The sequence below is a fragment of the Sphaerodactylus townsendi genome, linkage group LG07 (genome assembly GCF_021028975.2).
Source record: "Sphaerodactylus townsendi isolate TG3544 linkage group LG07, MPM_Stown_v2.3, whole genome shotgun sequence".
Classification (NCBI taxonomy): domain Eukaryota; kingdom Metazoa; phylum Chordata; class Lepidosauria; order Squamata; family Sphaerodactylidae; genus Sphaerodactylus; species Sphaerodactylus townsendi.
Genome location: NC_059431.1, coordinates 62,577,137 through 62,599,442, shown reverse-complemented (window position 1 = coordinate 62,599,442; position 22,306 = coordinate 62,577,137). Strand labels below are relative to the sequence as shown.

Here is a 22,306-nt window from a genome sequence, read left to right as displayed (position 1 = left end):
TAAAGAGAAACATCAGAAGTATGAACTCACAAAATATGTTTCCTAGATCTTTCCTACTGAAAGGTTATGCAATTTATTTACAAATCTGAAGAAGCCCAAAAAAGTCTGTGGATTTACACATGAAAATTTAGGCAGACTACAACAGAAATCAAAAGAAATAAGCTGTTGTCATAAACTATATTGAACAGAGAATTAATAAGTTAAAAATTCAGAACGAGTCCTTCTCAAAAATATGTCAAATAATATGGTGTCACTACATAATCGCAGTAACAAGAAAAGGGTAGCAATGGGTACACATACGAAGCTAAGATACTTGTAACAAAGTAGAGATTACTCAGGCCTACCTCAAGGTGACCTTTCCTTGTTGCCTACACCAAAGTGTTTGGACCTCTTCGGCAAAAACCAACGTTTTGTGATCTCAGTGCCTCTACATCCAATCCTTTGCTGACACAGTCATTCACCCACAAATAAAACTATTCTCTAAAATATATTCTGATCCAAACTACATACATTTCAGATTATGCAGCAGATTCTGATATAATTGTAAGAAACAGTCTATCAAACATTAATTATTTGTTTGCTAAGAAATTTAGTACCTGCTAAAAGTCTCACTATTCACAACTGGGTTACTTTTGATAACCTAAAAACTCAGCTTGGTACAGTAAAGCCTAATCTGGATCCACTGGAGTTTTTAAAGAAAACTAGCTCTGTGTGTCACATTTATTAGAAAGGGAAAATGGTCAGGCAACTAAACTAATGCATTCCTCACCACTCATCAGTCTGTGTTTCCCCAGCTGACTTCATCAGATAAGTTTCTGGAAGATAGCGAAAATTGGATGGAAAGGGAGGGGGGAGTCATTTAAAGATGTAAACAGTCGTCTTTCTTTAAGTTTCTACTACAGCAGAATCTGATAAATGCTTTTCCATGTTTTTTCAGATACAAGTGATCCAGTGATTTTATGTGTGCACAGCCAGTTCAGGCAACTACGAACAAAGATAGTACACGAAAGGGAAAAGAAGGAAATAGAACGTGTATTTTCATTTTGTATCTGAAAAAGCCAAGAAGGAATGCATAAAGTATACAGACAGGAGCTTAACAGTTCCTAGTTAAAGCTAATCTACTTCTGCCAGCCTACACAGAATGACAATGCTCATCTAGTTCTTTGACATTTACAGAATAGCACTACTTAAGTCTACTAACAATCTGCCAACTCTTATGTCAGGTGCCTGTTTCTTTATGTCTCAATTTTTGTAAGGAAATCTGTGCCCAAAGGTAGAGAATTGCAATTTCACCATATAATACAATAAGCAAAGGAAGGATACTCAGTGAGGAAGGTGGGATTGCCTTCTAATGATCCTGTCTTGGGGGACATGCATAGTGTCAATGATCCCATGGACGCTACCTTCAGTTCAGCAACGTTTGTGAATTTCAGTCCATCAGCAGAAGTCTGAAGTGCTTAGTATTTCTGCAAAGTCGCTCTGGCTAGTCTGTTAAACAGACACACAGAAGAATAAAATGGCTTGGAGAAAGAGCACAGCATGCTCACCCTCACTCACCTTGTCCAGCTCATCGTGTAGTTCAGCCAGACTGGGCCGGATGAGCTTCTCCCCCAGACCACCAGCAGTGTGCCGGTAATAGTCTATCCTTGGCACAGCATCGATGGTGTTGTGGCCGAAGGTGCGCAGGTAGTAGGTGTTGGTGTGGGTGTCGTAGTAGTAGTGATGGTGCCCTCCTGAGCCGCCTCCCCCAGAATGGAGGCTTCCTTCGCTCAGCACCGTGTCACCGCCGTTTTGGAAGCTGACATTGAATACCTCGCCACCTCCAAGCTCACCAGAGCTCTCGTCCCTGGCAGAGGGGTCCACGAAATTGACCCGGAATCGGCCTTTGGCTTCTTCGCTTCCCTTCCCATCCCCGGGGGGCTTAGAGGATGACTCCGCCATGCCCGCCTTCTCATCCGCTGCTGCTCGGCCGGAGTTTTCTGCCACCAAGTCCACCTGAAAACGACTCTGGCTCGGCGTGGGACCCAGCGGTCTGCAAAGCCCGTCGCCAGCTGCTAAGGCGGGGGCCAGCCCGGCCTCAGCCTCCGATGACAAGGAGCCGCCACCGGCCAGAGCATCTTCTTCAGCGGCCCCAGATGATGCTGCAACGGCGGCTCCTCCTCCTGCCTTCAGCCGGGGAGAGCCTGAGCGAGGCGCAGGAGGCGGCGTGTGAGGAGCCTGCTGCTTCTGCAACGGCTTCTCCTCCATGGCTCCTCCTCACACGGCAGCAACACGGGCCGGACGACAAGCAGAGTCTAGCGTGGCTTCAGTCGACTTCCTCTCCCTCCTGAGGCGGGCGGGCGGGCGGCTGCTGCTCCGGGGCGCTTTCAACTGACACTCCGGCACCCCGCAGACGGACGACACTAGAGCGCTACGCAACACGCCGCGCCTCCTGGGCAGGCAACCGCCCCGCACCTCCCCGCCCTTCTCCGTCCCTCCGCCTCTGTCCTCGCCGCCGCCGCCGCCGCGCCAGGTGATGATGATGCTCTGGCAGACGGCGCGGCTGCTCGCTCTCCTTCACGCGCAGTAAGAACTCGGGGTGCACAACGGCTGTCGCCGGGCAAAGATGCACCCTCGGGGGAGCAGCCGAGCTTTCTACCGCCCGCTTCTCTTCCAGTATCGGAGGAGCTTCGCAGCACCCCAGACCGGCTTCTCTGCACACACAAAAAGATCCATAAAAGCCTCGCGCCTCCCTGGAAGTGCCGCTGCCGCCGTTTTGCTTCAGACCGTAAGCCCAAAAGTCCTGGCTGTGTACTCCGGCAGACGTCACAAACCTCGCCTCGTTACCTCACGGGGCTCCGTTCGCGGGTCACTGGAAAAGAGAAGCCGGTGATCCTGGCCTGGCCGGCACGCGGCGCCCCTTTATCCCTCTCGTATAAGGGCCAAGCGCGCCAGGGATGCCCGCCTTCGCTTTGGCGCCCCCCGTTTTCACCCAAACACCCGTCCCCGAGCAAAGCCGGCCCGCCGCAAAGCTCCCCTTGGCCACGCTACACAGTGACAAGCGAAGCCGCCGCACGCAAGAAGCCCAAGCCAAGCAGCAAAAGTGAGCGGGCCGGCAGCAGCCAATCGCCTGCCTGCTACGCGACTCTGGGGTGGGCCTTTCAAGCATCCGCTGGGGAAGAAGAGGGAGGCAAAGGCAGACGCATAAGGAGGGGGAGGAGAGACCGGCCTAGCGAGAGGTGGGAGCGAATTCACAGGCGCTTCCTGTGGAGATAGCCGGTGCGAGTTCGGCTGCCTTGCCGGGCCGCTTATTTGAGGGTTTTCTGGGGGCCGTCCCTATCTCCAGTGATCCCTGGAAGCCGCCAAGCACCGCCTGGTGGTGAGCAGGCCCCGTCTGCCCTTCATTGCAGGGACTGCCTCTCGGCACTGTCCCACGGCCGAGAAACGAGGGAATCCACCGCACCGCCGACACTGCCGTTGAGCTGCATCCGCCTCTGGGTCGAGAGCGAGGCTGAAGGCGGATGCAGCGCTTGCTTACAATGGTTGGCCCCAGTCCAGCTGAGAGGATGGGCGGGGCTGGTGGATCCTGAGCCGCGGGCGGATGACCGGGGATCGGTTGAAAGTTTTCAATCTGGCAGCGTTTTTTAGGAATAGCAAAGGGTGCCCAAAATCTCGCGAGGCAAAATGCGCAGGAGCTGCGGAGGCTGCTGCAATTCTTGGGCGCCTTCGTTTGGGAGGTGAACCCTGTCGAACAGAGCGAGGCCTGTTTTTCGAGTAAGCTTAGTGAGGCGTTTGTAAGTCAGAAGAGTATTACTGTTTTGTGTTTTATTTAAAATGTTTAAATCCTGCTTTTATTTTTCAGTTTTATATCCCGCCCTATCCCCACAGGGCAAAGAGCGGCTTACAATACACAATCCCTATAACATTTAAAAACATAAATAAGAATGCAGTATTAAAAACTGGTATTTCAATGCCAAGACAGATGGTAAAAACAGATGGCAATAGGTAATAAAACAGAAATCTTCATTACCATCTCCTCCACTCCCCCCTTGTCAAAATAACTCCTTAAATTCTACAGTATGCTATATTATAAAACAGCGAATAACCGCCTTGGTACTTTTTTGCCATCAAGTCACATCTAACTTAAGGCGACCCTGATGGGAATTTCAGGGCAAGAGACATTCAGAGGAAGTTTGCCATTGCGTACCTCCGCATATGACCCTAATATTCATTGGAGGTCTCCCATCCAAAGGTTGACCCTGCTTAGCTTCTGCGATCCAATGAGATAAGGATAGCCTGGGTTTCCTTACATTACATTATCAATTCATTATTAATATCATTTATACCCTTCCCAATAGGGATTCAAAGCAGCTTATCTGTTCTCCTCCATTTTATCTGCACAACAACCCTGTGAGGTAGGCTAGGCTGAAAGCATGTGACTGGACCAGGGTCATTCTGCAAGCTTCCATTATTATGTAAGCATAATAGCCCTAAAAATAGATCAGTTTTCTACTTTGTGCTGTTGCTTGGATTGCAGATTTACATACATTTCTAGAGGTAAAAGTAATGGCAAGATACAGGCAATGAAATTTCCTCAACAAGTCAACTCAACAACCCAGAAGGAATATGAGTATTGAACATAATGACAACTATTACTTAATAACTCTTAGGGTTATTTTTGTCCTATTAAAAACACTTTGAGGTTTATTTTTTTCCTTTTGGCATGGACACTGTACTTGCGTTATGTTGGGTTTCTTACACAGATATTGGATACATTCCTAAGCATGCATGGTGTACCCATATCTTATATGTGTTTGTATATCAGAGCAAATGTTTTAAAAAGTAATTACAGTGGTATATTTGTGAAAGTTTGCCAGGCAGATCTCATGGTTAAGTCCTTTTGGCTGAAACGCTTTAAGAGATTTGTGTTGCAGCCGGATGCAGAGGCGGAACAGCTCACTTCAGTGCGTTGTTAGGATTTTTATAATTGCTAGTAGTGTACTGTGCCTTCTAGCTCCTGTTTCTATTTGGTTTTACCTTGCATGTCAAGACTTCCATTAGTAACCAAAAGCTCCAGTAAAAACTACAGAGCTAAATGTTTGCACTTTATATAAGTATCATTTGAAGAATTAGTTATATCCATGAAATTTATTATTTATTTAGTTTATTTGTTGCCTGCCTTTTTCACTGAGACTCAAAATAGCTTGCAGAGAAGAAAAATGAAAACAATGTAATCGCATACATATAACACTCAGTGAACAATGCAAAAGGTCTAGGAATACTAAACTGAAAGATAATGGCAAACTACCTAAGGGCTAAACTAGATGAGATGGTTTTCAGAGAGCTGACTCCAGCTTCCATAGACCCAGTTCTGTTTCCCCACAGCCCTTCCCCATAGTAGGGAATGGTTGTTAAAAAAAAACTAGGGAAAACCTTTTTATACCTGAAATGCTGTTGGGGGGGGAAGGGCTCTTGCCTTCTCCCCCTGCCGTTTTCCTGCATTGAAACAGCTTGGGGTGGTGGGGGCAGGTTATTCCACTGTTTTTGTAAAAAGAATATGGAGAAATAGCACCTCCCCAGTTCCTTTTCTGACCCATTATGCATAGAACGCTTATCTCAAGGCTCTTAGCTGTGCAGTGGAGCTACAGTGTGGTCTCCTCGCATTTCTCTGTTTACACACAAGGAGGCATTCACTGTCTGCTCCGCAGCTTGTTTGCTGAAGTCTCAATGGGACTCTGCTTTTCCTGGTTTTCTGAACTCCACCAGTCAACTCGCTTAAGGGCACAGATCTCATCACACCTAGTAGCTGTCAGATAAATTGCAGTTATATCAATATACCTGCTGGTATATCAGTATTGAAGACCCTTTCCAAAAATAATCCCCCAAAAGAAAGAGGAAAAGCAGGTCCCTGGACAACACTCTACTGAAGAAGGGAACCATGTCCTTGAACTGATTTCTCTCCCCACCCACCCTCCATACACACATGTACTTCCTGCTGCTGCTGCCACAGGAGAAGAGAGAGGCTTGTTATTAAATGGTTAGCCCACCATTCGTAATTCATCCTACAGACAATCCCCCATCCCCACCCTGCTAACTGCAACAGTTCCGGAAGTGAGAGCATAGGGAAATGGCTGATTCACCATTTGGAGGTTTTCAAATGCAATAAAAGACAGTGATTCTGTTTATATCAATACATCAATATTACAAAAATTGAAGTAATAACTAAGCTAAAAAGGGAAAGTGGAGGGGAGCGCAAGGGAATGGGAAGGACTGGTAGTGGGCAGATGGAAGGTGTCCAGGGCAAAACTGTGGTCACTGGCAAATCTCCCCCACTCTGGCAGCAATGAAAATTAAAGTTGCACTTAAAAGTTATTTGTCATGGGGAGAATGGAGATTGAAAGTCGGGCTCAGAGAAATACATCCATACAAGAAATCTTGCTACAACAAACATTTGCCTCTGCTGCACAACAGACACCTTGTGTGTAATGGGCCTCGGTGTGGGGAAACAGCTGAGGGTCAGTAATCTTTCCTCCCTCTGCAGAAGCATTCTGAGCTCAAATGGGCTCTTCTTTTATTTATTTTTTAAACATCCATATCCCAACTGGGTCCAGGTTTCCCCTCCTTGACAACAAGTATTTCTAGTTTGTCTCTAAGGTATTGTGTGACTAACACAGTTAAAGCCAGATGATATCAATAATAATAGATGATAATTATTGCAGTGGAGCCCACATCTGTTCTAATATGAAGGTGCTCTTCTGGACTGTTCCATCTTAATCCATCTCTGACAGCATTATAAGAATGTCCCCCTGAATATTTCTCTCTAGCACATTTTGTGAAATGGTATAATTGTGGGTGACCTCCTTAGGCAGACTATTCTGTAAGGTGGGTGTCACCACATAGGGTGCACATGAATGGGCAGTTGCTGAACTTACTCATTTGCTGAGAGGAGCCTTCAGTGATAATCAGTCCCTTGAACTGAATCCAGTAACTGATGGAATCCTGCAGTATTCACGTTATCTCCTGTTAACTGGACTGTCACTTTCTGAACCAACAGAAGTTTCCAAGTTAACAGTAAGGGCAAACTGATGTAGAGTGCATTACTGTAGTCTAGCTAGCTTCATGATTAGTATAGGACAGATTCACATGGCCTGATTGACTGAGTCATTTTCCTTCTCCAGCAGTACTGCTGGGTCTGGAGTCATCCCTAGGGTCTTGACCAAGGTCCATTCCACACAGCACAAATAAGATGACTGAAGATGTCTTTAAAAGAGACAACTTCTTAATTTTACTCCACACCCCCAAAATAAGATGTCCTGGGGATGTCTTAAGAATAGCTACCTTTTATTTGTTTTCCAGACCTCACAGACATCAGAGGAGGGAAGAGGCATTTTCCTGCCCAACCAGTAGGCTGTCTGGTCAGTTTCACCCTCTGCTTGCAAAATTTTGTGTGCTACTGAAGAGATTCTCCCTGCCTGCATTTGCTGGAGGTCGCCCCAGGATGTTTGCTTTGCAGGCTCTGATCCTGGGCACCTTTTCAGCTCGAAAAGTACATAGTTTTACTCACTGATAAGAATTGTAGCCACTGGGAGAACTCCCATTGAAAAGCATTGGGACCACAGAGGGCAGATGTACTGCCCACCGAGAAGCATTGCCCCATGCTTCTCAATGGGCAATAGACCTGCCCTCCCTGGTCCCAATGCTTTTCAATGGGAGTCCTCCCAGTGGCTACAATTCTCATGCGTGTTTGCATATCTTTCAATACAGCTCCTTCAAAATAAATTTTTTAAAATAGAAAAACTATATGTTTCTGGAATTGGCAGGACCAGCTGAGTACAACTGTGTACTTTTCGGGCTGAAAAGGCACCCAGCATCAGAACCTGTAGAGCAAACGCCCTAGGTCAACCATCAGCAAATGAAGGCAGGGAAAAATCCCTTCAGCAGCACACAAAATGTCGGGCGCAAGCAGAGGGTGAAACTGACTAGAGGACAAAACAGTTGGATGGAAAAAATATGATGCCTCCTGAGCTCTGCATTCCGCACAGCCAGGCAGGGAATGTCTTGTGGGCAGCTTAGGGGAAAAGATGCACTTTAAAGTGTCCTCGACATAGGAGGCTTGAATAGAAATAAGGCATTCTGAGGATGTCTTGGGGAAAAAGGTTTTGTGGAGTTCCTCCTGAAGACGCCTTTTTTGCATCCTCAGGACATCCTATATGTGCTGTGCAGAATGGACCCAAGTCAGAAAGTGTCAGCTAACTCAGTTTATTTGTTAAGTGCCATCAGTTTCCATTCACAGTTGAACAGGTACTAGATCTTTGACTTTGTAGTACCTGTCACTTGCTAAAGCAGGGAACAGCAGGTTTATAAAACTATGGCATTCACTCAGTAGTCTAGCTTCCTTCTCGTCTGAGGTCACCTCAGAGGACCAATGCTGATCTGTCTCCCTCCCACAGTTTAGTCAGCTTCTTGCTAAGGGAGGTCCACAGGTTCTCCCTCTGTGCCACTGCCTCTTTCAAAGTTCTCAGCTGAACCTGAGAAGGAGAAAACTAGAGCCACAAACTCACTGATAAAATTAAATAATGAGGCTACAAAGCAGAAGAAAACAGCATTTCAAAAGCACAGCCCCACCCCCCCATACTGCTTGTTTTCTGTAAGTGCACAGTGCTAACAATGTCTGCTATTTGACTAATGAAAGATGACAGTTTTCATATAAACATTACATACCTATTTTAGGCTGTCTGTATAATTCCACACCATGTAAAATGTAGTTTAGACTGTAGCTGAACCAGATGCATGCTGTAGCTTTTCTTGAGAGTCCCAGTCACCTGTGTGGATACTGCTCAATTTCCTCCTTTCTTAATTTTCCCCAAAGAAAGGCAAATTAAAAGTTAACACACCAATATGTACATCTTTTCAATTGTAGTCTTCCCTTCATTGTTCTCTGAGCTATTTTTATCATGTATACCAGTTACAGATTCAGTATGGGCAAATCCGTTTATGCCCTGCCTCAAGTTCTTTGCTGCTGATTCAGTGTTTGTAAGGAATCTCTCTTCAGCTATCACAGATATGACAACCGTAGCCTCTCTGGTGTACAGAGTAGCTTCTTTGTTACATGCTTAAAACTCTGTGGATTCTTTCAGCTTAGTGCGGATTTATTTCTTTGTCTGTGGACTTTCGCATTCTTCATTAGGCACAGCAGCAGGATATAAGCAAAAATCCCATAAAGTAACTAAGAACAGTTGCCATAAGATAACTTTTCATCTTCCAAAAAGAGAGTGATGCATATATTTGAAAAAAAATATTGACCAATGTTGCTGTGATTCTTATTTCCAGATGAAGCTCTAATTTCCTTCTCCTACTTTTAAATGTGATGTCATTTTTATTGAGAAAAAACCCTAAATATTCCAAATCAAGTGTTTGTATCACAATTTTTCATTTCTTTTGTTTTCAGTAGAGACTGTTGGACATCTCATTTTGCAAACTATCTAGAAAAATGTTTTAAGTATTTTACTAATCAGTAGGATTGGAAAGAAAAATGTCTTTGTGACATTGTGGATGATCAAAAGCAATAACTGAAGCTGGATGCTTCACAGAGTGGCCACAGAGTAGAAACCATCCCTATGTCCACCACTATTGCAGTTGGGAATTTCCTCCTATTGCTTCCATGATTGCAGGTCATCACAAAGTAGCAGAACATGCATACAGTTTTTGATGGATCATACTTAGGGACATACATTTACTGAATTCTCATGCTCTTAATCCAAACCACAGCATTTAGCCTCATAGTAGTGGAGGAGATGCATTTATGAAAGTGCAGGCTAAATGTGTTTGTTTTGCTTCCTATACTTCAGGACAGCTTGGTCCCTTCATACCCAAGAGACCAACTTTCAGGGCGAGCTAGACATGAGGGAAGCAAACCTGTGCATGGATAGAATAACCACTGAATTCTTGCAAAACAGTGTTGAGAACACACACCACAGATGGCATTGAAATGTGTTCTCTGTTTTATTTGATTTGGTTTTTTAAAGTCCTTCCTTGAATAATAGATACATCAGGGAGTTATACTGTGGAAGTTTTCTTGTGGATTGCCACTAGTTTCTGTTTGATTTGTCATGGAGGTCTTTTAATTTTTCATATCAGTCTTGGAAAAACTAGTGAATACCTACATTTTTAGCAGGCCTTTTGCATTCTTAACATAGTGAGTTACTGGAAAGGTTGTGGTGGGTTTTCTGGGCTGTGTAGCCGTGGTCTGGTAGATCTTGTTCCTAACGTTTCGCCTGCATCTGTGGCTGGCATCTTCAGAGGTGTATCACAGAGAGAAGTCTGTTACACACTGTGTCTAGTGAGAAGGGAATGTTTAGTGGGGTATATATTGTCCATGTCCCAGGGTGGGAAACTAATCAGTAAGTGTGCGTGGAACTTGCAATGCAAAGGTGTAGTTGAGTGCATTGTATTGTGGGTGGGGTTATCAGTCCATTTACATTTGTAGTAGCATTTGCATTCCCTGCAGCAGCAGCAGCAGCAGCAGCAGCAGCAGCAGCAGCAGCAGCAGCAGCAGCAGCAGCAGCAGCAGCAGTATTGGTGAATGCAAATCCTGTGTCTGAGTGGAGTCCATTGTCCATGACTTTAGCATGCCTTGGCCTTTGATTCTGGTGTTTTTAAGTACTGGTAACCAAGCTTTGTTAATTCTCAGAGTCTCTTCTTTCTTGTTGAAGCTGTCTTGGTGTTTGTCAATTTCAATGGCCTTCCTGTGCAGTCTGACATAGTAACTTTCTGAATTGTCCAGAATTTTAGTTTTTTCAAATAAAATGTTATGTCCAGTTCTGTTTAAAACATGTTCTGCTACTGCAGATTTTTCAGGATGGTTAAGAAAAAGAAGAGTTTAGATTTATATCCCCCCTTTCTCCCATGTCAGGAGACTCAAAGCGGCTTACAATCTTCTTTTCCTCCCCCCCCCCCATAACAAACACCCTGTGAGGTGGGTGGGGCTGAAAGAGCTCTGAAGAACTGTGACTAGCCAAGGTCACCCAGATGGCTTGTGTTGGAGTGCACAGACTAATCTGGTTCACCAGATAAGCTTCCAGCTCAAGTGGTAGAATGAGGAATCCAACCAGATTCTCCAGATTAGAGTGCACCTGCTCTTAACCACTATGCCACTGCTGCTCTCAGCGGTGCTTAAGCCAAAAGTGTTTTCCATGCTCCTTAATATGAGTCTGAATGCTATGTTTTGTGGTTCCTATATAAACCTTTCCACAGCTGCAAGGTATGTGATAGACTCCTGCAGAAGTGAGGGGGTTTCTCATGTCCTTTGCTGAGCATATCATCTGCTGTATTTTTCTGGTAGGTTTGAAGATGGTTTGTAGGTTATGTTTTTCCATCAGTTTCCCTATTTGATCTGTGATTCCCTTGACATATAGTAGAAATATTTTTCCTGTGGGGGCTGTTTCTCCTCAGTCCTCTGGGTTTCTCTTGGTCTTAAAGCTCTTCTGATTTCTGTTGTGGAGTAGACATTAGCCTTCAGAGCCCAGTCTAGATTATTGATTTCATCAGGGAGGAGGTAAGGTTCACAAATTTGTTTTGCACAATCTGTCAGAGTTTTGATCATACCTCTTTTTTGTTGTGGGTGGTGGTTGGAAATTTTATGTAGATTCCGGTCTGTGTGTGTGTTGGCTTTCTGTATACTGTGTGGCCCAATTGGAAAATTACTGGAAAGTTTGATGCTAATGTGTCTTAAGCTAATTTTTTTAATGTATGAAATTGTATTTTAATATTTATTGTAATGATCTTGTTGCATTTTATCGATGTTTCATTGTTGGCCTCCATGACAGCCTAAATTGATTGGTATGATGGGATACTTTATTTAAAATAATGGTAATAAATACATACAACTGTAAAAGGCATTGATGTTGTTATATGTTTCATGGATTCCTGTAGAATGACAAGGAATTAGGAATATATTTATTTATTAGATTCATATAATTACATTATTAACTCTCTAAAAAGCATGATCTCGGTTGTACTAAGCAGTCCTTGATGCCAGTACCCAATGGAAGTGTTATCTTAGATTTGCTGGTAAAAGGGACATGTTTGAGATTAAAAGCAGTGGAAGACAGTTTGTACTGACTTTGATAGTATGGATGCCTCTTGTAATGGTTTTTTGTGCCCCTTTGAACTGTTGATGGTTCTTCATTTGGCAATAGGCTGGAATCAACTATATGACTAATTCTTTTTATTTCACTTTGAAGATATTCCTTGTCCAAGAAAAAAAGTGGTCCTGACTAGGTTTTGTCTGGCTCTGCTTACCACACACATACACACTGTATTTTTCCATCTTTGAAATAGATTTCTTATTTGTTTTATCAGTCATAGAAATATTTCTTCTAGGTTTCCATCCTTTTCATATCAGTTGGGTTTTGAAAACTTAAGGAGATGGCCACTTTCCCAGTTTTGTCCACAAAAATGTCTGTAGGTCTGTGTATTTCTTTCCAAGATTCTCTGTCTAGTCTTTGATCATTTTCCTTCAGCTTTGTACACTTCCTATCTGTTATGACTACCATCTTTTAATATTTGTATGATCCTGTGTTTCTGCTTTCTTTTAGGCAATTTCTGAACAGTATTCCCCAAAAGAAAAAAGGACTGGCAAGATATTTGATGAAGAAAGCAGTGTATTTCACTGTTTTTGTCTTGCCAGATGCCTGTTTTCATAAGCAGTTACTCAAAGTCAGAGAACGTCATCTGCAGAAACATGGATTGTAACATCACATTGATAAGAGTGGGGGGTTAAGAGATGCTCCAATGTGGGGATGCTGGCACCTTTCTTTAAAGCCTAACAGATTATTTTTAAAATATCAGGAGAGCCAGCAGTGTGGCAGGACAAGAGGCTCCTGTTTCCCTCCACCACTTGAAACCATCAGTGGGGAGGGAGGCAGGATTTCAGCATTTGAGAAGGTATAGGAGGAAAACAAGAGTGTTTTGTCCCTTTACACTGGATGTGATCAGGATTGGGTCGTCATGCCATTTTTAAATTGCCCATCTTAAGCTTTAAAATGTCTTTGGATGGATAATGCAGATGGATAAAGACAGAAGCAGAAATTTAGCAAAATCCAAAAACATCAGAATCAACAGAAACCCTCACTGGACACTTCAAGAATCATTATAAATTTGACTGAACAGCAACTTCGCAGTGATGAAACATCAATTTTGCCAAGGGAGGCAATTTTGCTGTCACTCCTATCAGAGTTGCGGTGGACGACATCATTGCTAATGTAGAATCAGCCATTCGGCATCTTCCAGAGGAGGAAGTAGAGGAACTAAGAGGAGAAACAGCAAGGATATTACAAAAAGCAATATTATATGAAAGGAAATAAATGCCATTAGGAATCTCAGCTCAGATCCAGAAATCATCATACTTCCAGCAGGGAAATGCCACAGAAATCATAAAAACTGAACAATATAAGGAAAAAATCAGAGAACTTCTGGATCCCATAACATATAAAAAAACTAAAACAAGACCCAACCAAGAAATTCCACTCAGACCTATTGTGAGTGTGATTGGTTCCCCCACATATGAACTGGCAAAATTCTTGACTTCACAGTTACAAAGCCACATTGGACACACAATGCATTATGTTAAAGACTCAGCCCACTTCATCGAAAAAATTAGCAATCTCCATCTCAACCCTAACGACAGACTTATCAGCTTTGATGTTGGCTAACTGTTCACCAAAGTTCAAGTGAAAGACACACTCGCACTCATCAGCCGGATTTTTCCAAACAGTTTCACAGCTATGTTTCAACGCTGCCTAACAACCAGCTACTTCCAGTGGGACAATGATTACTATGAGCAGACAAATGGGGTAGCCATGGGAAGCCCTCGAAACAGCGCCCAGAAACCCCACAACTTGGTTCCGATTTGTGGATGACACTTTTACAATCTGGAACCATGGCGAGGAAGGACTGCTGAATTTTCTGGACCACCTTAACAGCATCCAATTTACCGTGGAAACTGAAAAAGAAGGAAAACTGCCTTTTTTAGATGTCTTGGTCCTTCGCAAACCCAACCATCAATTAGACCATACAATATACAGAAAACCTACACACAGAGACCGGTATCTACAAAAAACCCCAGCCACCACCCACAACAAAAACGGGGTATGATCAAAACTCTAACAGATCATGCAAAACAAATTTGTGAACCTTACCTCCTCCCCGATGAAATCAATCATCTAGACTGGGCTCTGAAGGCTAATGTCTACTCCACAACAGAAATCAGAAGAGCTTTAAGACCAAGAGAAACCCAGAGGACTGAGAAGAAACAGCCCTCCACAGGAAAAATATTTCTACCATATGTCAAGGGAATCACAGATCAAATAAGGAAACGGATGGAAAAACATAACCTACAAACCATCTTCAAACCTACCAGAAAAATACAGCAGATGCTACACTCAGCAAAGGACAAGAAAGACCCCCCTCACTTCTGCAGGAGTCTATCGCATACCCTGCAGCTGTGAAAAGGTCTATATAGGAACCACAAAATGCAGCATTCAGACTTGTATTGAGCACAAAAGACACTTTCGGCTTAACCATCCTGAAATAGCATGTTCTAAACAAAACTGGACATAACATGCTATTTGAAAACACTGAAATTCTGGACAACTTGGAAGGTTAGTATGTCAGACTACACAGGGAGGCCATTGAAATCCATGAACACCAAGAAAACTTCAACAAGAAGGAAGAGACTCTGAGAATTAACAAGACTTGGCTACCAGTAATTAAAAACATCAGAATAAAAGGCCAAGGGTATGCTAGGTTCATGGACAATGGACTCCACCCAGACACAGGGGTTGCATTCACTAAGACTGTTGCTGCTGCAGGGAATGCAAATACGAATCATTCCCTGGACTGAAAACCCCCATCCGTAATACAGTACTATCAACCACACTTTTGCGTAGCAAGTTCCACCCAAACACTTACTGATTGGTTCCCCATCCTGGGACATGGACAATATATACCCCACTAAAAACATTCCCTTCTCACTAGACACAGTGTGTAACAGACTTTCCTCTGTGATACATCTCTGAAGATGCCAGCCACAGATGCAGGCAAAATGTTAGGAACAGGATGTACCATACTACGGCCACCTGTTGAATCCAGCTGTGAAAGCCTTCGACAATACATTTAACCTTCTATCGCTTTCCTCCACCCAGAACAAATTTACTGTAAAAAAAGACTAAATTGGGATGTGGGGTGGTATAGGTTCTAGGCTTGGGATCTAGGACCCCTGTGTACATAGTCAACTTGAGATATATATGTAAATTTTTAAAACTAACTTATTTATTATTGGAATTTTAATGTTTTATGTTTCAACTTTTGTAAGCCACCCTGAGCCTAGCTCCAGCTAGGATAGGCTGGGTAGAAATAAAATAAATATGCAGGTCTGGTGGACACTACCCACTGGTATAATTACTTTGAAAATCCTACACACACATACAATGTCTTTCTGGGTCTTCTCTCACACTTCTCTTGTCACTGAATATTGGCTGAGAGACAACTTTCTAAATTACAGATCCAGATTTGAACTTAATTTCAGAATTGCACTAAAACTAAGCTGATGCACACATAAATCATACCTCTTCTCTGGATGTTCTTACATTCAAAATATGTTTTGTATCTCCCAAGTAGTGAAATACGTAGCAATGCCTGTATCAGATGTCCAGTGCCTATATGTTATCCTTGAAATATGTTATCCTTCTCCATCTGTCATTCTGAAGTACAGGAAAAATTTGGACTTTTATCCCCCTCCTCCTTTCTCTAACGATACTCAAAGGGACTTACACATTCCATTCCTTTCCTCTCTCCACAATAGACACCTCGTGAGGTAGGTGGAACTGAGAGTGTTCTGAACAAACTGTGACTAGCCCAAGGTCACACAGCAGGCATCATGTGTAGGAGAAAGTAAACAAATCCAATTAACTAGAGTCCACCTGCTCTTAACCACTACACCACACTGGAAGTGTACAAGCCATACAGATGCTTTTCATACTTCACAGTAATGTCCAAATCTATTCTCTGACTTCTTAAATCACGTTTACGTCAGTTGCACATAATTGTATAGTATGTGTTCATTTTAATTAGATGAAGACAGAGCAGTATTCTATTTGCTAGGCTTCTGTAAACTGTGAGGTCATGTTTTGCCTCAGAATTTATTCTTTCCACATCTTCAGTGACTGTAATCTTTATTTTTTTAATGTCTGTTTTTATCCCACCCTTCCTGAGAGAAAATTCAGCATAGTTTCCCCCATTTTGTCTTCACAAAAGCCCAGCTGTCAATGTGAGAATACTAAAAGGATGGTCTGAAGACAGACATCAGGTCCCAACAGGAGCCTAAACTTAAAGATTAACTGAGTATATAGAATGCAATCAATTTTTCATAGTAGCAGAAAGTAACAGAAAGCAACTACAAGTGTATCATATGATATGCCTGAACAACTTTAGTAGGAGTAACAGAAAGTGCCAGCTGAAGAAGACGCTAAATCTGCTGAAAAAGAAGATTGCCAGAATGAAGAATCAAGACCATAGTCTAACAGCGGGCACTCACAATATGGACAAACATGGAGAAGACCTGCATACCTTAAGGATTATGTAACTGAATAACAGCACAAGGATCCCTGCTTTAGTCTCAGTTTATTGAATTCAAGTCTGGGGTTAAATAAACATTAGACCAGAGAATTCATTTAGTGGATTTATTGAATGTGATTGTGTTAAAAATATTTATAAAGCAGAGAGGATGTATCATGAGAAACAGAACTGTATTAACTATGTTAACAGGAACTGTGTTCCTAAGGAGAAAGGAATCCAAGGGAACAGAGCTCTGCCCTTCTGGACCTGAGCTCGACAGTTTAATGAAGGCTTTGTTACAAGCTTAATTATTACGTTGTCCTGGAACAGTCCTCTCACCTGCAGGCCCTATTCCACCATGCTGTCCAAAGTATCTGAGCCCCAGTAGCTGCCCAAGGTCTCTGAGTTGTTTTCCTAACGCGGATCCACTCCACATTTTCCTCCTCCCCCAACCTGGGTTATTTAAGAATCGCAATTTCTATTATTCTTTTGTTTTAATGCACCTTGTAGCCATGGCTGTTTGCTCAGCCGCTGCTGTGAGGCGTGTTATGCGACTGAGCTTCCCCCCCACACACACACACACACACACCTCTCCTGGCTCTCATCTGCAGAGCCACACAGGCAATGCTACCTCCAGCAAGGCTCTGGGCGAGCCTGTGTGCCTGCCTGTGTAGCTGCGCATCAAGGAGGTCAGTTTTTTAAAAGTTACCCTTAAAAAGCACCTCCATGCGAAAGCATGTGCCCTGGCCGATGCACTGGCTGTCCACAGGAACGGCCTGGGGCTATGCCGGGTTCATTTATCCCAGCTGCAACCTGCTCAAAATTTGCTGGGCGGAAAGGGCCTCTCAAGCTCCCAGCTTCTTCTCCCTGTGTTGAGGTATCCCCTCTGTGTCTCCCAGTATGTGTCTCTGAGAGAGTAGCCACTTGCCAACTGACTGCCCCCCCTTCTGGCATTCCTTTTTATAATAACATGCTCAGAACAATAGGAGTCTAAGATGGTACTAGGAAAACACTAACAGCATTAAGAGTTATAAAGCATTTAGTAAAAATAAAATGTCCATATTCGTAATCTCAGCACAGCAAAAGAGTAAGCAAAGGATCCAAATGAAAAGGGTGAAATACAATTTCTCTGTCTCTTCCTCAGCACATGTTTTAGAGCCGTGGTGGCAAACCTTTGGCACTCCAGATGTTATGGACTACAATTCCCATCAGCCCCTGCCAGCATGGCCAGTTGGCCATGCTGACGGGCTGATGGGAATTGTAGTCCATAACATCTGGAATGCCAAAGGTTCGCCACCACTGTTTTAGAGGATCTTTGAATAAGACAGGCTCCTTAGATAAACTTAGATGATAATTTATCATCACCATGATCCCACTAACAGTAATTTTAAAGAAAACAAAGTTGGGATATGAAATGGCCAAAGACTCAGAAAAAATCTCACATTTGCTGTAAATGGATGATTTGAAGCTGTACCGGAAATCAGTCACTAGTGAACACAGTCCAGAAATCAGTCACAAGTGAACACAGTCCAGATATTCAGCAGAGACATTTTGACATTTTGAATACTAGAACCAGGGGGCATTCATTGAAAATGCTGGGGGAAAGAATTAGGACTAATAAAAGGAAACACTTCTTCACGCAACGTGTGATTGGTGTTTGGAATATGCTGCCACAGGAGGTGGTGATGGCCACCAACCTGGATAGCTTTAAAAGGGGCTTGGACAGATTTATGGAGGAGAAGTCGATTTATGGCTACCAATCTTGATCCTCCTTGATCTGAGATTGCAAATGCCTTAACAGTCCAGGTGCTCGGGAGCAATAGCCGCAGAAGGCCATTGCTTTCACATCCTACATGTGAGCTCCCAAAGGCACCTGGTGGGCCACTGCGAGTAGCAGAGAGCTGGACTAGATGGACTTTGGTCTGATCCAGCTGGCTTGTTCTTATGTTCTTATGTTCTTAAGGAATTTGGCCTGGAAAAGTGCACCACTATGGCAATAAAGAAGGGCAAAATCACTGAGAATGATGACACAGAAATGCCTAATGGCCAACTCATCAAGTACAACCAAGAAGAATCTTATAAATACCTTGACTTTTTGCAGTTGGCTACCTTATACAGTCGTGTATAAGTCGACCCGCATATAAGTTGAGGCACCTAATTTTACCACAAAAAACTGGGAAAACTTATTGACTTGCATATAAGTCGAGGGTGGGAAATGCAGCAGTTACTGGTAAATTTCAAAAATAAAAATAGATACCAATAAAACTACATTAATTGAGGCATCAGTAGGTTAAATGTTTTTGAATATTTATTTCAAAGAGAAACAGTAAACTAGCTCTGTAAGTGGAAAAGAGGGTCAACAAGAACAATATGGTACCAACAATAAATTTAAAAGTACAAAAACCTTATCTTTTTTGTAAGGAAGGGTTTTAAACAATGGATCTTACAATAAAAACTGGAATGTACATTCCTGTTCACTGTGACTCAAAACTACCCTGCTTTTTAAAAGAATAGTTCATTATTTTTAGTGTACATATTTTTAAAATTGCACATGGCAGGTGTCATTTTAGAAGGAACATTCACACAACCTGTCAGAGGAGGAATGTTTATGTTAGCAGTACCAACATTTCAGAGTATCTTTAGAAGACCCTCCTGATGATACCACCCAGGTTTGGTGAAGTTTGGTTCAAGGGGTCCAAAGTTATGGACCCTCAAAAGGGTAGCCCCATCTACTATTAGCTCCCATTGGAAACAATGGGGGCACCCCCTTTGGGGGTCCATAACTTTGGACCCCCTGAACCAAACTTTACCAAACTTGGCTGGTATCATCAGGAGTAGCCTGAAATTGTGATACCGCTAGCTTAAAAACTCCACCCCCTGGTGGCTGACAAAGTAAAAACCTTAAAATATTTTTTAAAAATACATCTGACTCGTGTATAAGTCGAGGGGGGGCTGAATGTGCTGAAAAACTCGACTTATACACGAGTATATACGGTAACATCAAGCACAGGCAAGTGAAGACTGTGGTCAGCAGAGCATACACCCAGAGGGTCAGGAAAATTTTGAAATCCAAATTTAATGATGGGAATACCATTAAGACCATCAACACCTGGACCATACCCGTCATCAGGTACACTGCCGGAATTATCAACTGGACACAGGCTGAGTTGGATGCATTGGATAGAAACACTGGGAAGCTTATGACAATGCACTATGCCTTACACCCACACGGTGATACTGATAAATTATACCTTCCTCAGAGATCTGGTGGCAGAAGCTTACTGCAAGTACAGCAAACAATGGAAGAGGAGAAACATGCGCTGGCCAATTATGTAAATGAAAGTCAAGAACAGGCATTGATTAAAGTGAAGAACAGACATTTGCTGAAGGCCCAGAAAACCAAACAGGAATAAAGAAAAAAATGTAATTAAAATGAGGACTGAAAGCTGGCACAACAAAGTCCTCCTGCCACTCAAATCATCCCAAAGCCTAAATACTTTTTTGTGACTTAAGCCTACATCCCCAGTGAACAGCATTCCCAGGCTGGAAGAGTGATGAAAATCATCAGCCCCGCTCCCAGGAACACTCCCAGCCTGCCCTCCCATGCCAACATCTGCTTGGATGCCAGTGTAGCTCTCTCATAGTGCCCACTTCTGGGTTTGGCTGCTGTGGAGCTGTGTGGTACCTACCCACACACTGGCATTTTTGCTTTCCCACTGGTGTAGCTGCCCCTTATGCCAGCAGAGAGGGGAGTGGCAAATGCACTGGCGCAACGTCTACCATACCCAAAAGCTGATTCACACCTCCTCTGCAATCTGGAATGAGCTGGGAAAGTTGCACCATGCCCCTCACCCATCTCTTGCCAGGTGCTAGCCATTGGTTGGCAATCTGATATACAAATACCAGTAGCACATAGGGAAAATCCAGATTACCGTAGATATGGTTCATTAATTGTACCTACAAAGATAGTTGAAATTTTCACATTCAGTGGTGATGGCATAATGTTCCCCTTAAATCAATAAGAAGGTCAATGTCCGGGCTCAGCTGCAGTACCCATACTTGCCCTGCTGGGTCACACACAGGCTGGCACAGAGGAGATGGAAAGGCTGCAGAGGAGCCTCTTGAAGCCTTAGAAGCCTTGTTCAGAGAGGAAGGCAGGGAAGAGAGGAGGTGTAGGCCCAGCAAGCCCACAGCTGAGCCAAATGGGGGTGATAGGCTGGAGGAGCAGCTCAGACCAGGCAGGGCCCGCCCGCCCACAGCTGAGGCAGCTGCAAAAGATGGGCTGGAGAAGCAGCTGGTAGGAGGAAGAAGAATGAGAGGGCAGAAGGTATATAAGGAAGTGGGAAAGAGAGTGAGGAGCTGCCGCAGCAGCAGGAAATGTGGGTGGTGGTGTGAACAGCCAAGGGAAGGTGATAGCTTAATGGTGGGAAGTGGGAAGGAGGGAGGAAAACCCTGAAGCCCAGACCCCCTATCAGATCCCAGACCACGGTTCAGGCTGGTCCCCACCCTGTGCAGTAACAGGGTGGGAGTCTTTCACACAAGCACTTCTCCCTGTGAGGCCACAGGGGAGAGACAAACCCCTGGAAACTCCTCTCCCTGTGAAGCAACAAGGGAGAGGGAGGGTGCGAACTCTCAAGCCAGATGGGGGAAGGGAGGCAGGGAGACCTACTAGTAGGAGGGTGGCGTGGGTGAGGGCTACCCCGTACACCCCGTGCTTTGTGGGTGCGGTTGTCTCTTGGCCCCAGTGTAGCTCTCTCATGGTGCCAAAGAGTCATCGTCTGGAAGAATCATCGTCTGGGGAGACCAACCCCCAGGTTAGGGCAGGAGGGAAGGATACACCACCCAAGGGCCCGGGTGAGGAGGGGGAACGCCACAGCCAAGACAATTGCTTCCACACCTCTCATCCTTAACCATGTAAAAGAATAGGACCTAATCACAGCACACCACCACTTAACATAGAAACCCCAGCAAGGCAGTTTATATAATAGAATGTACAGTACAAAGCAGTATCACTCAACCCAAATTTCTGAAAAACTTGAAGCACACAAATAGGAATTTGGTGATCACTAGTGAGGAACAAGCAAAACAAGTGAATAAAAAAGCAAATTAAGGAAGAATTCTGTCCTGACACTTGTTTTCTCAGAACCCTTACAACTGCTCTTATTTATTTTTATTTACTTCATTGCTTGTCTGCCTTTCTCATAGAGACCCAAAGTGGATTAGAGTTGTGAAAGACAATGCAAAAAACAGTATATTACATATGACAAACAACAAAATAGTAGTGTATTGCACATTTAAAAAAAAATTGAACAGATGCAATATACTATACCGCATAGCATGGATTTCATAATTAGAGAATAAGTGACCTAATAAACTGGATGTCACTACTAGAGAATGCTGAAGTAAACTGTTGCACAATCTTTACACACTAGCTTCCACTGTTCCACTGGTGGAGGCCTATGACCTCACTTTCTCCAGAACATTTTTCGAAAGGCTGATCTCAGGTTAAATCATAATGATCCCCCAATATATATTCTAGGAGTGCACATAGAATTCTTCTGCACGTCTGGACTTTCTGTGGAAAAAGGTAACACACCAATGACAGCTTGTTATTGCCCTTGGGAACATGGACATTTTAATTATCTCTGTATGAAGACTTTTTGCTATTTCTACTTTTTAAAAGCAGGTATTTATTAAATCAGTCTGGAAGCTG

At 43.6% G+C, this 22,306-nt stretch overlaps 2 protein-coding genes across 2 annotated transcripts in view; one reads left to right on the top strand and one right to left on the bottom strand.

Annotated features, from left to right (window-relative positions):
* The window catches only part of SLC12A2 (solute carrier family 12 member 2), an 83,079-nt gene extending 80,652 nt beyond the window's left edge, over positions 1 to 2,427 (bottom strand). Inside the window, exon 1 of the mRNA XM_048504363.1 lies at positions 1,558 to 2,427. Within this exon, the coding sequence (XP_048360320.1) occupies positions 1,558 to 2,247 (690 nt within the window). The 5' untranslated portion in view covers positions 2,248 to 2,427. The remainder of the gene's footprint in view (positions 1 to 1,557) is intronic.
* LOC125436987 overlaps positions 2,246 to 22,306 on the top strand; it is a 42,327-nt gene continuing 22,266 nt past the window's right edge. The window contains exons 1-2 of the mRNA XM_048504362.1: positions 2,246 to 2,299; positions 2,407 to 3,082. Coding sequence (XP_048360319.1) covers positions 2,246 to 2,299; positions 2,407 to 3,082 — 730 coding nt within the window. The remainder of the gene's footprint in view (positions 2,300 to 2,406; positions 3,083 to 22,306) is intronic.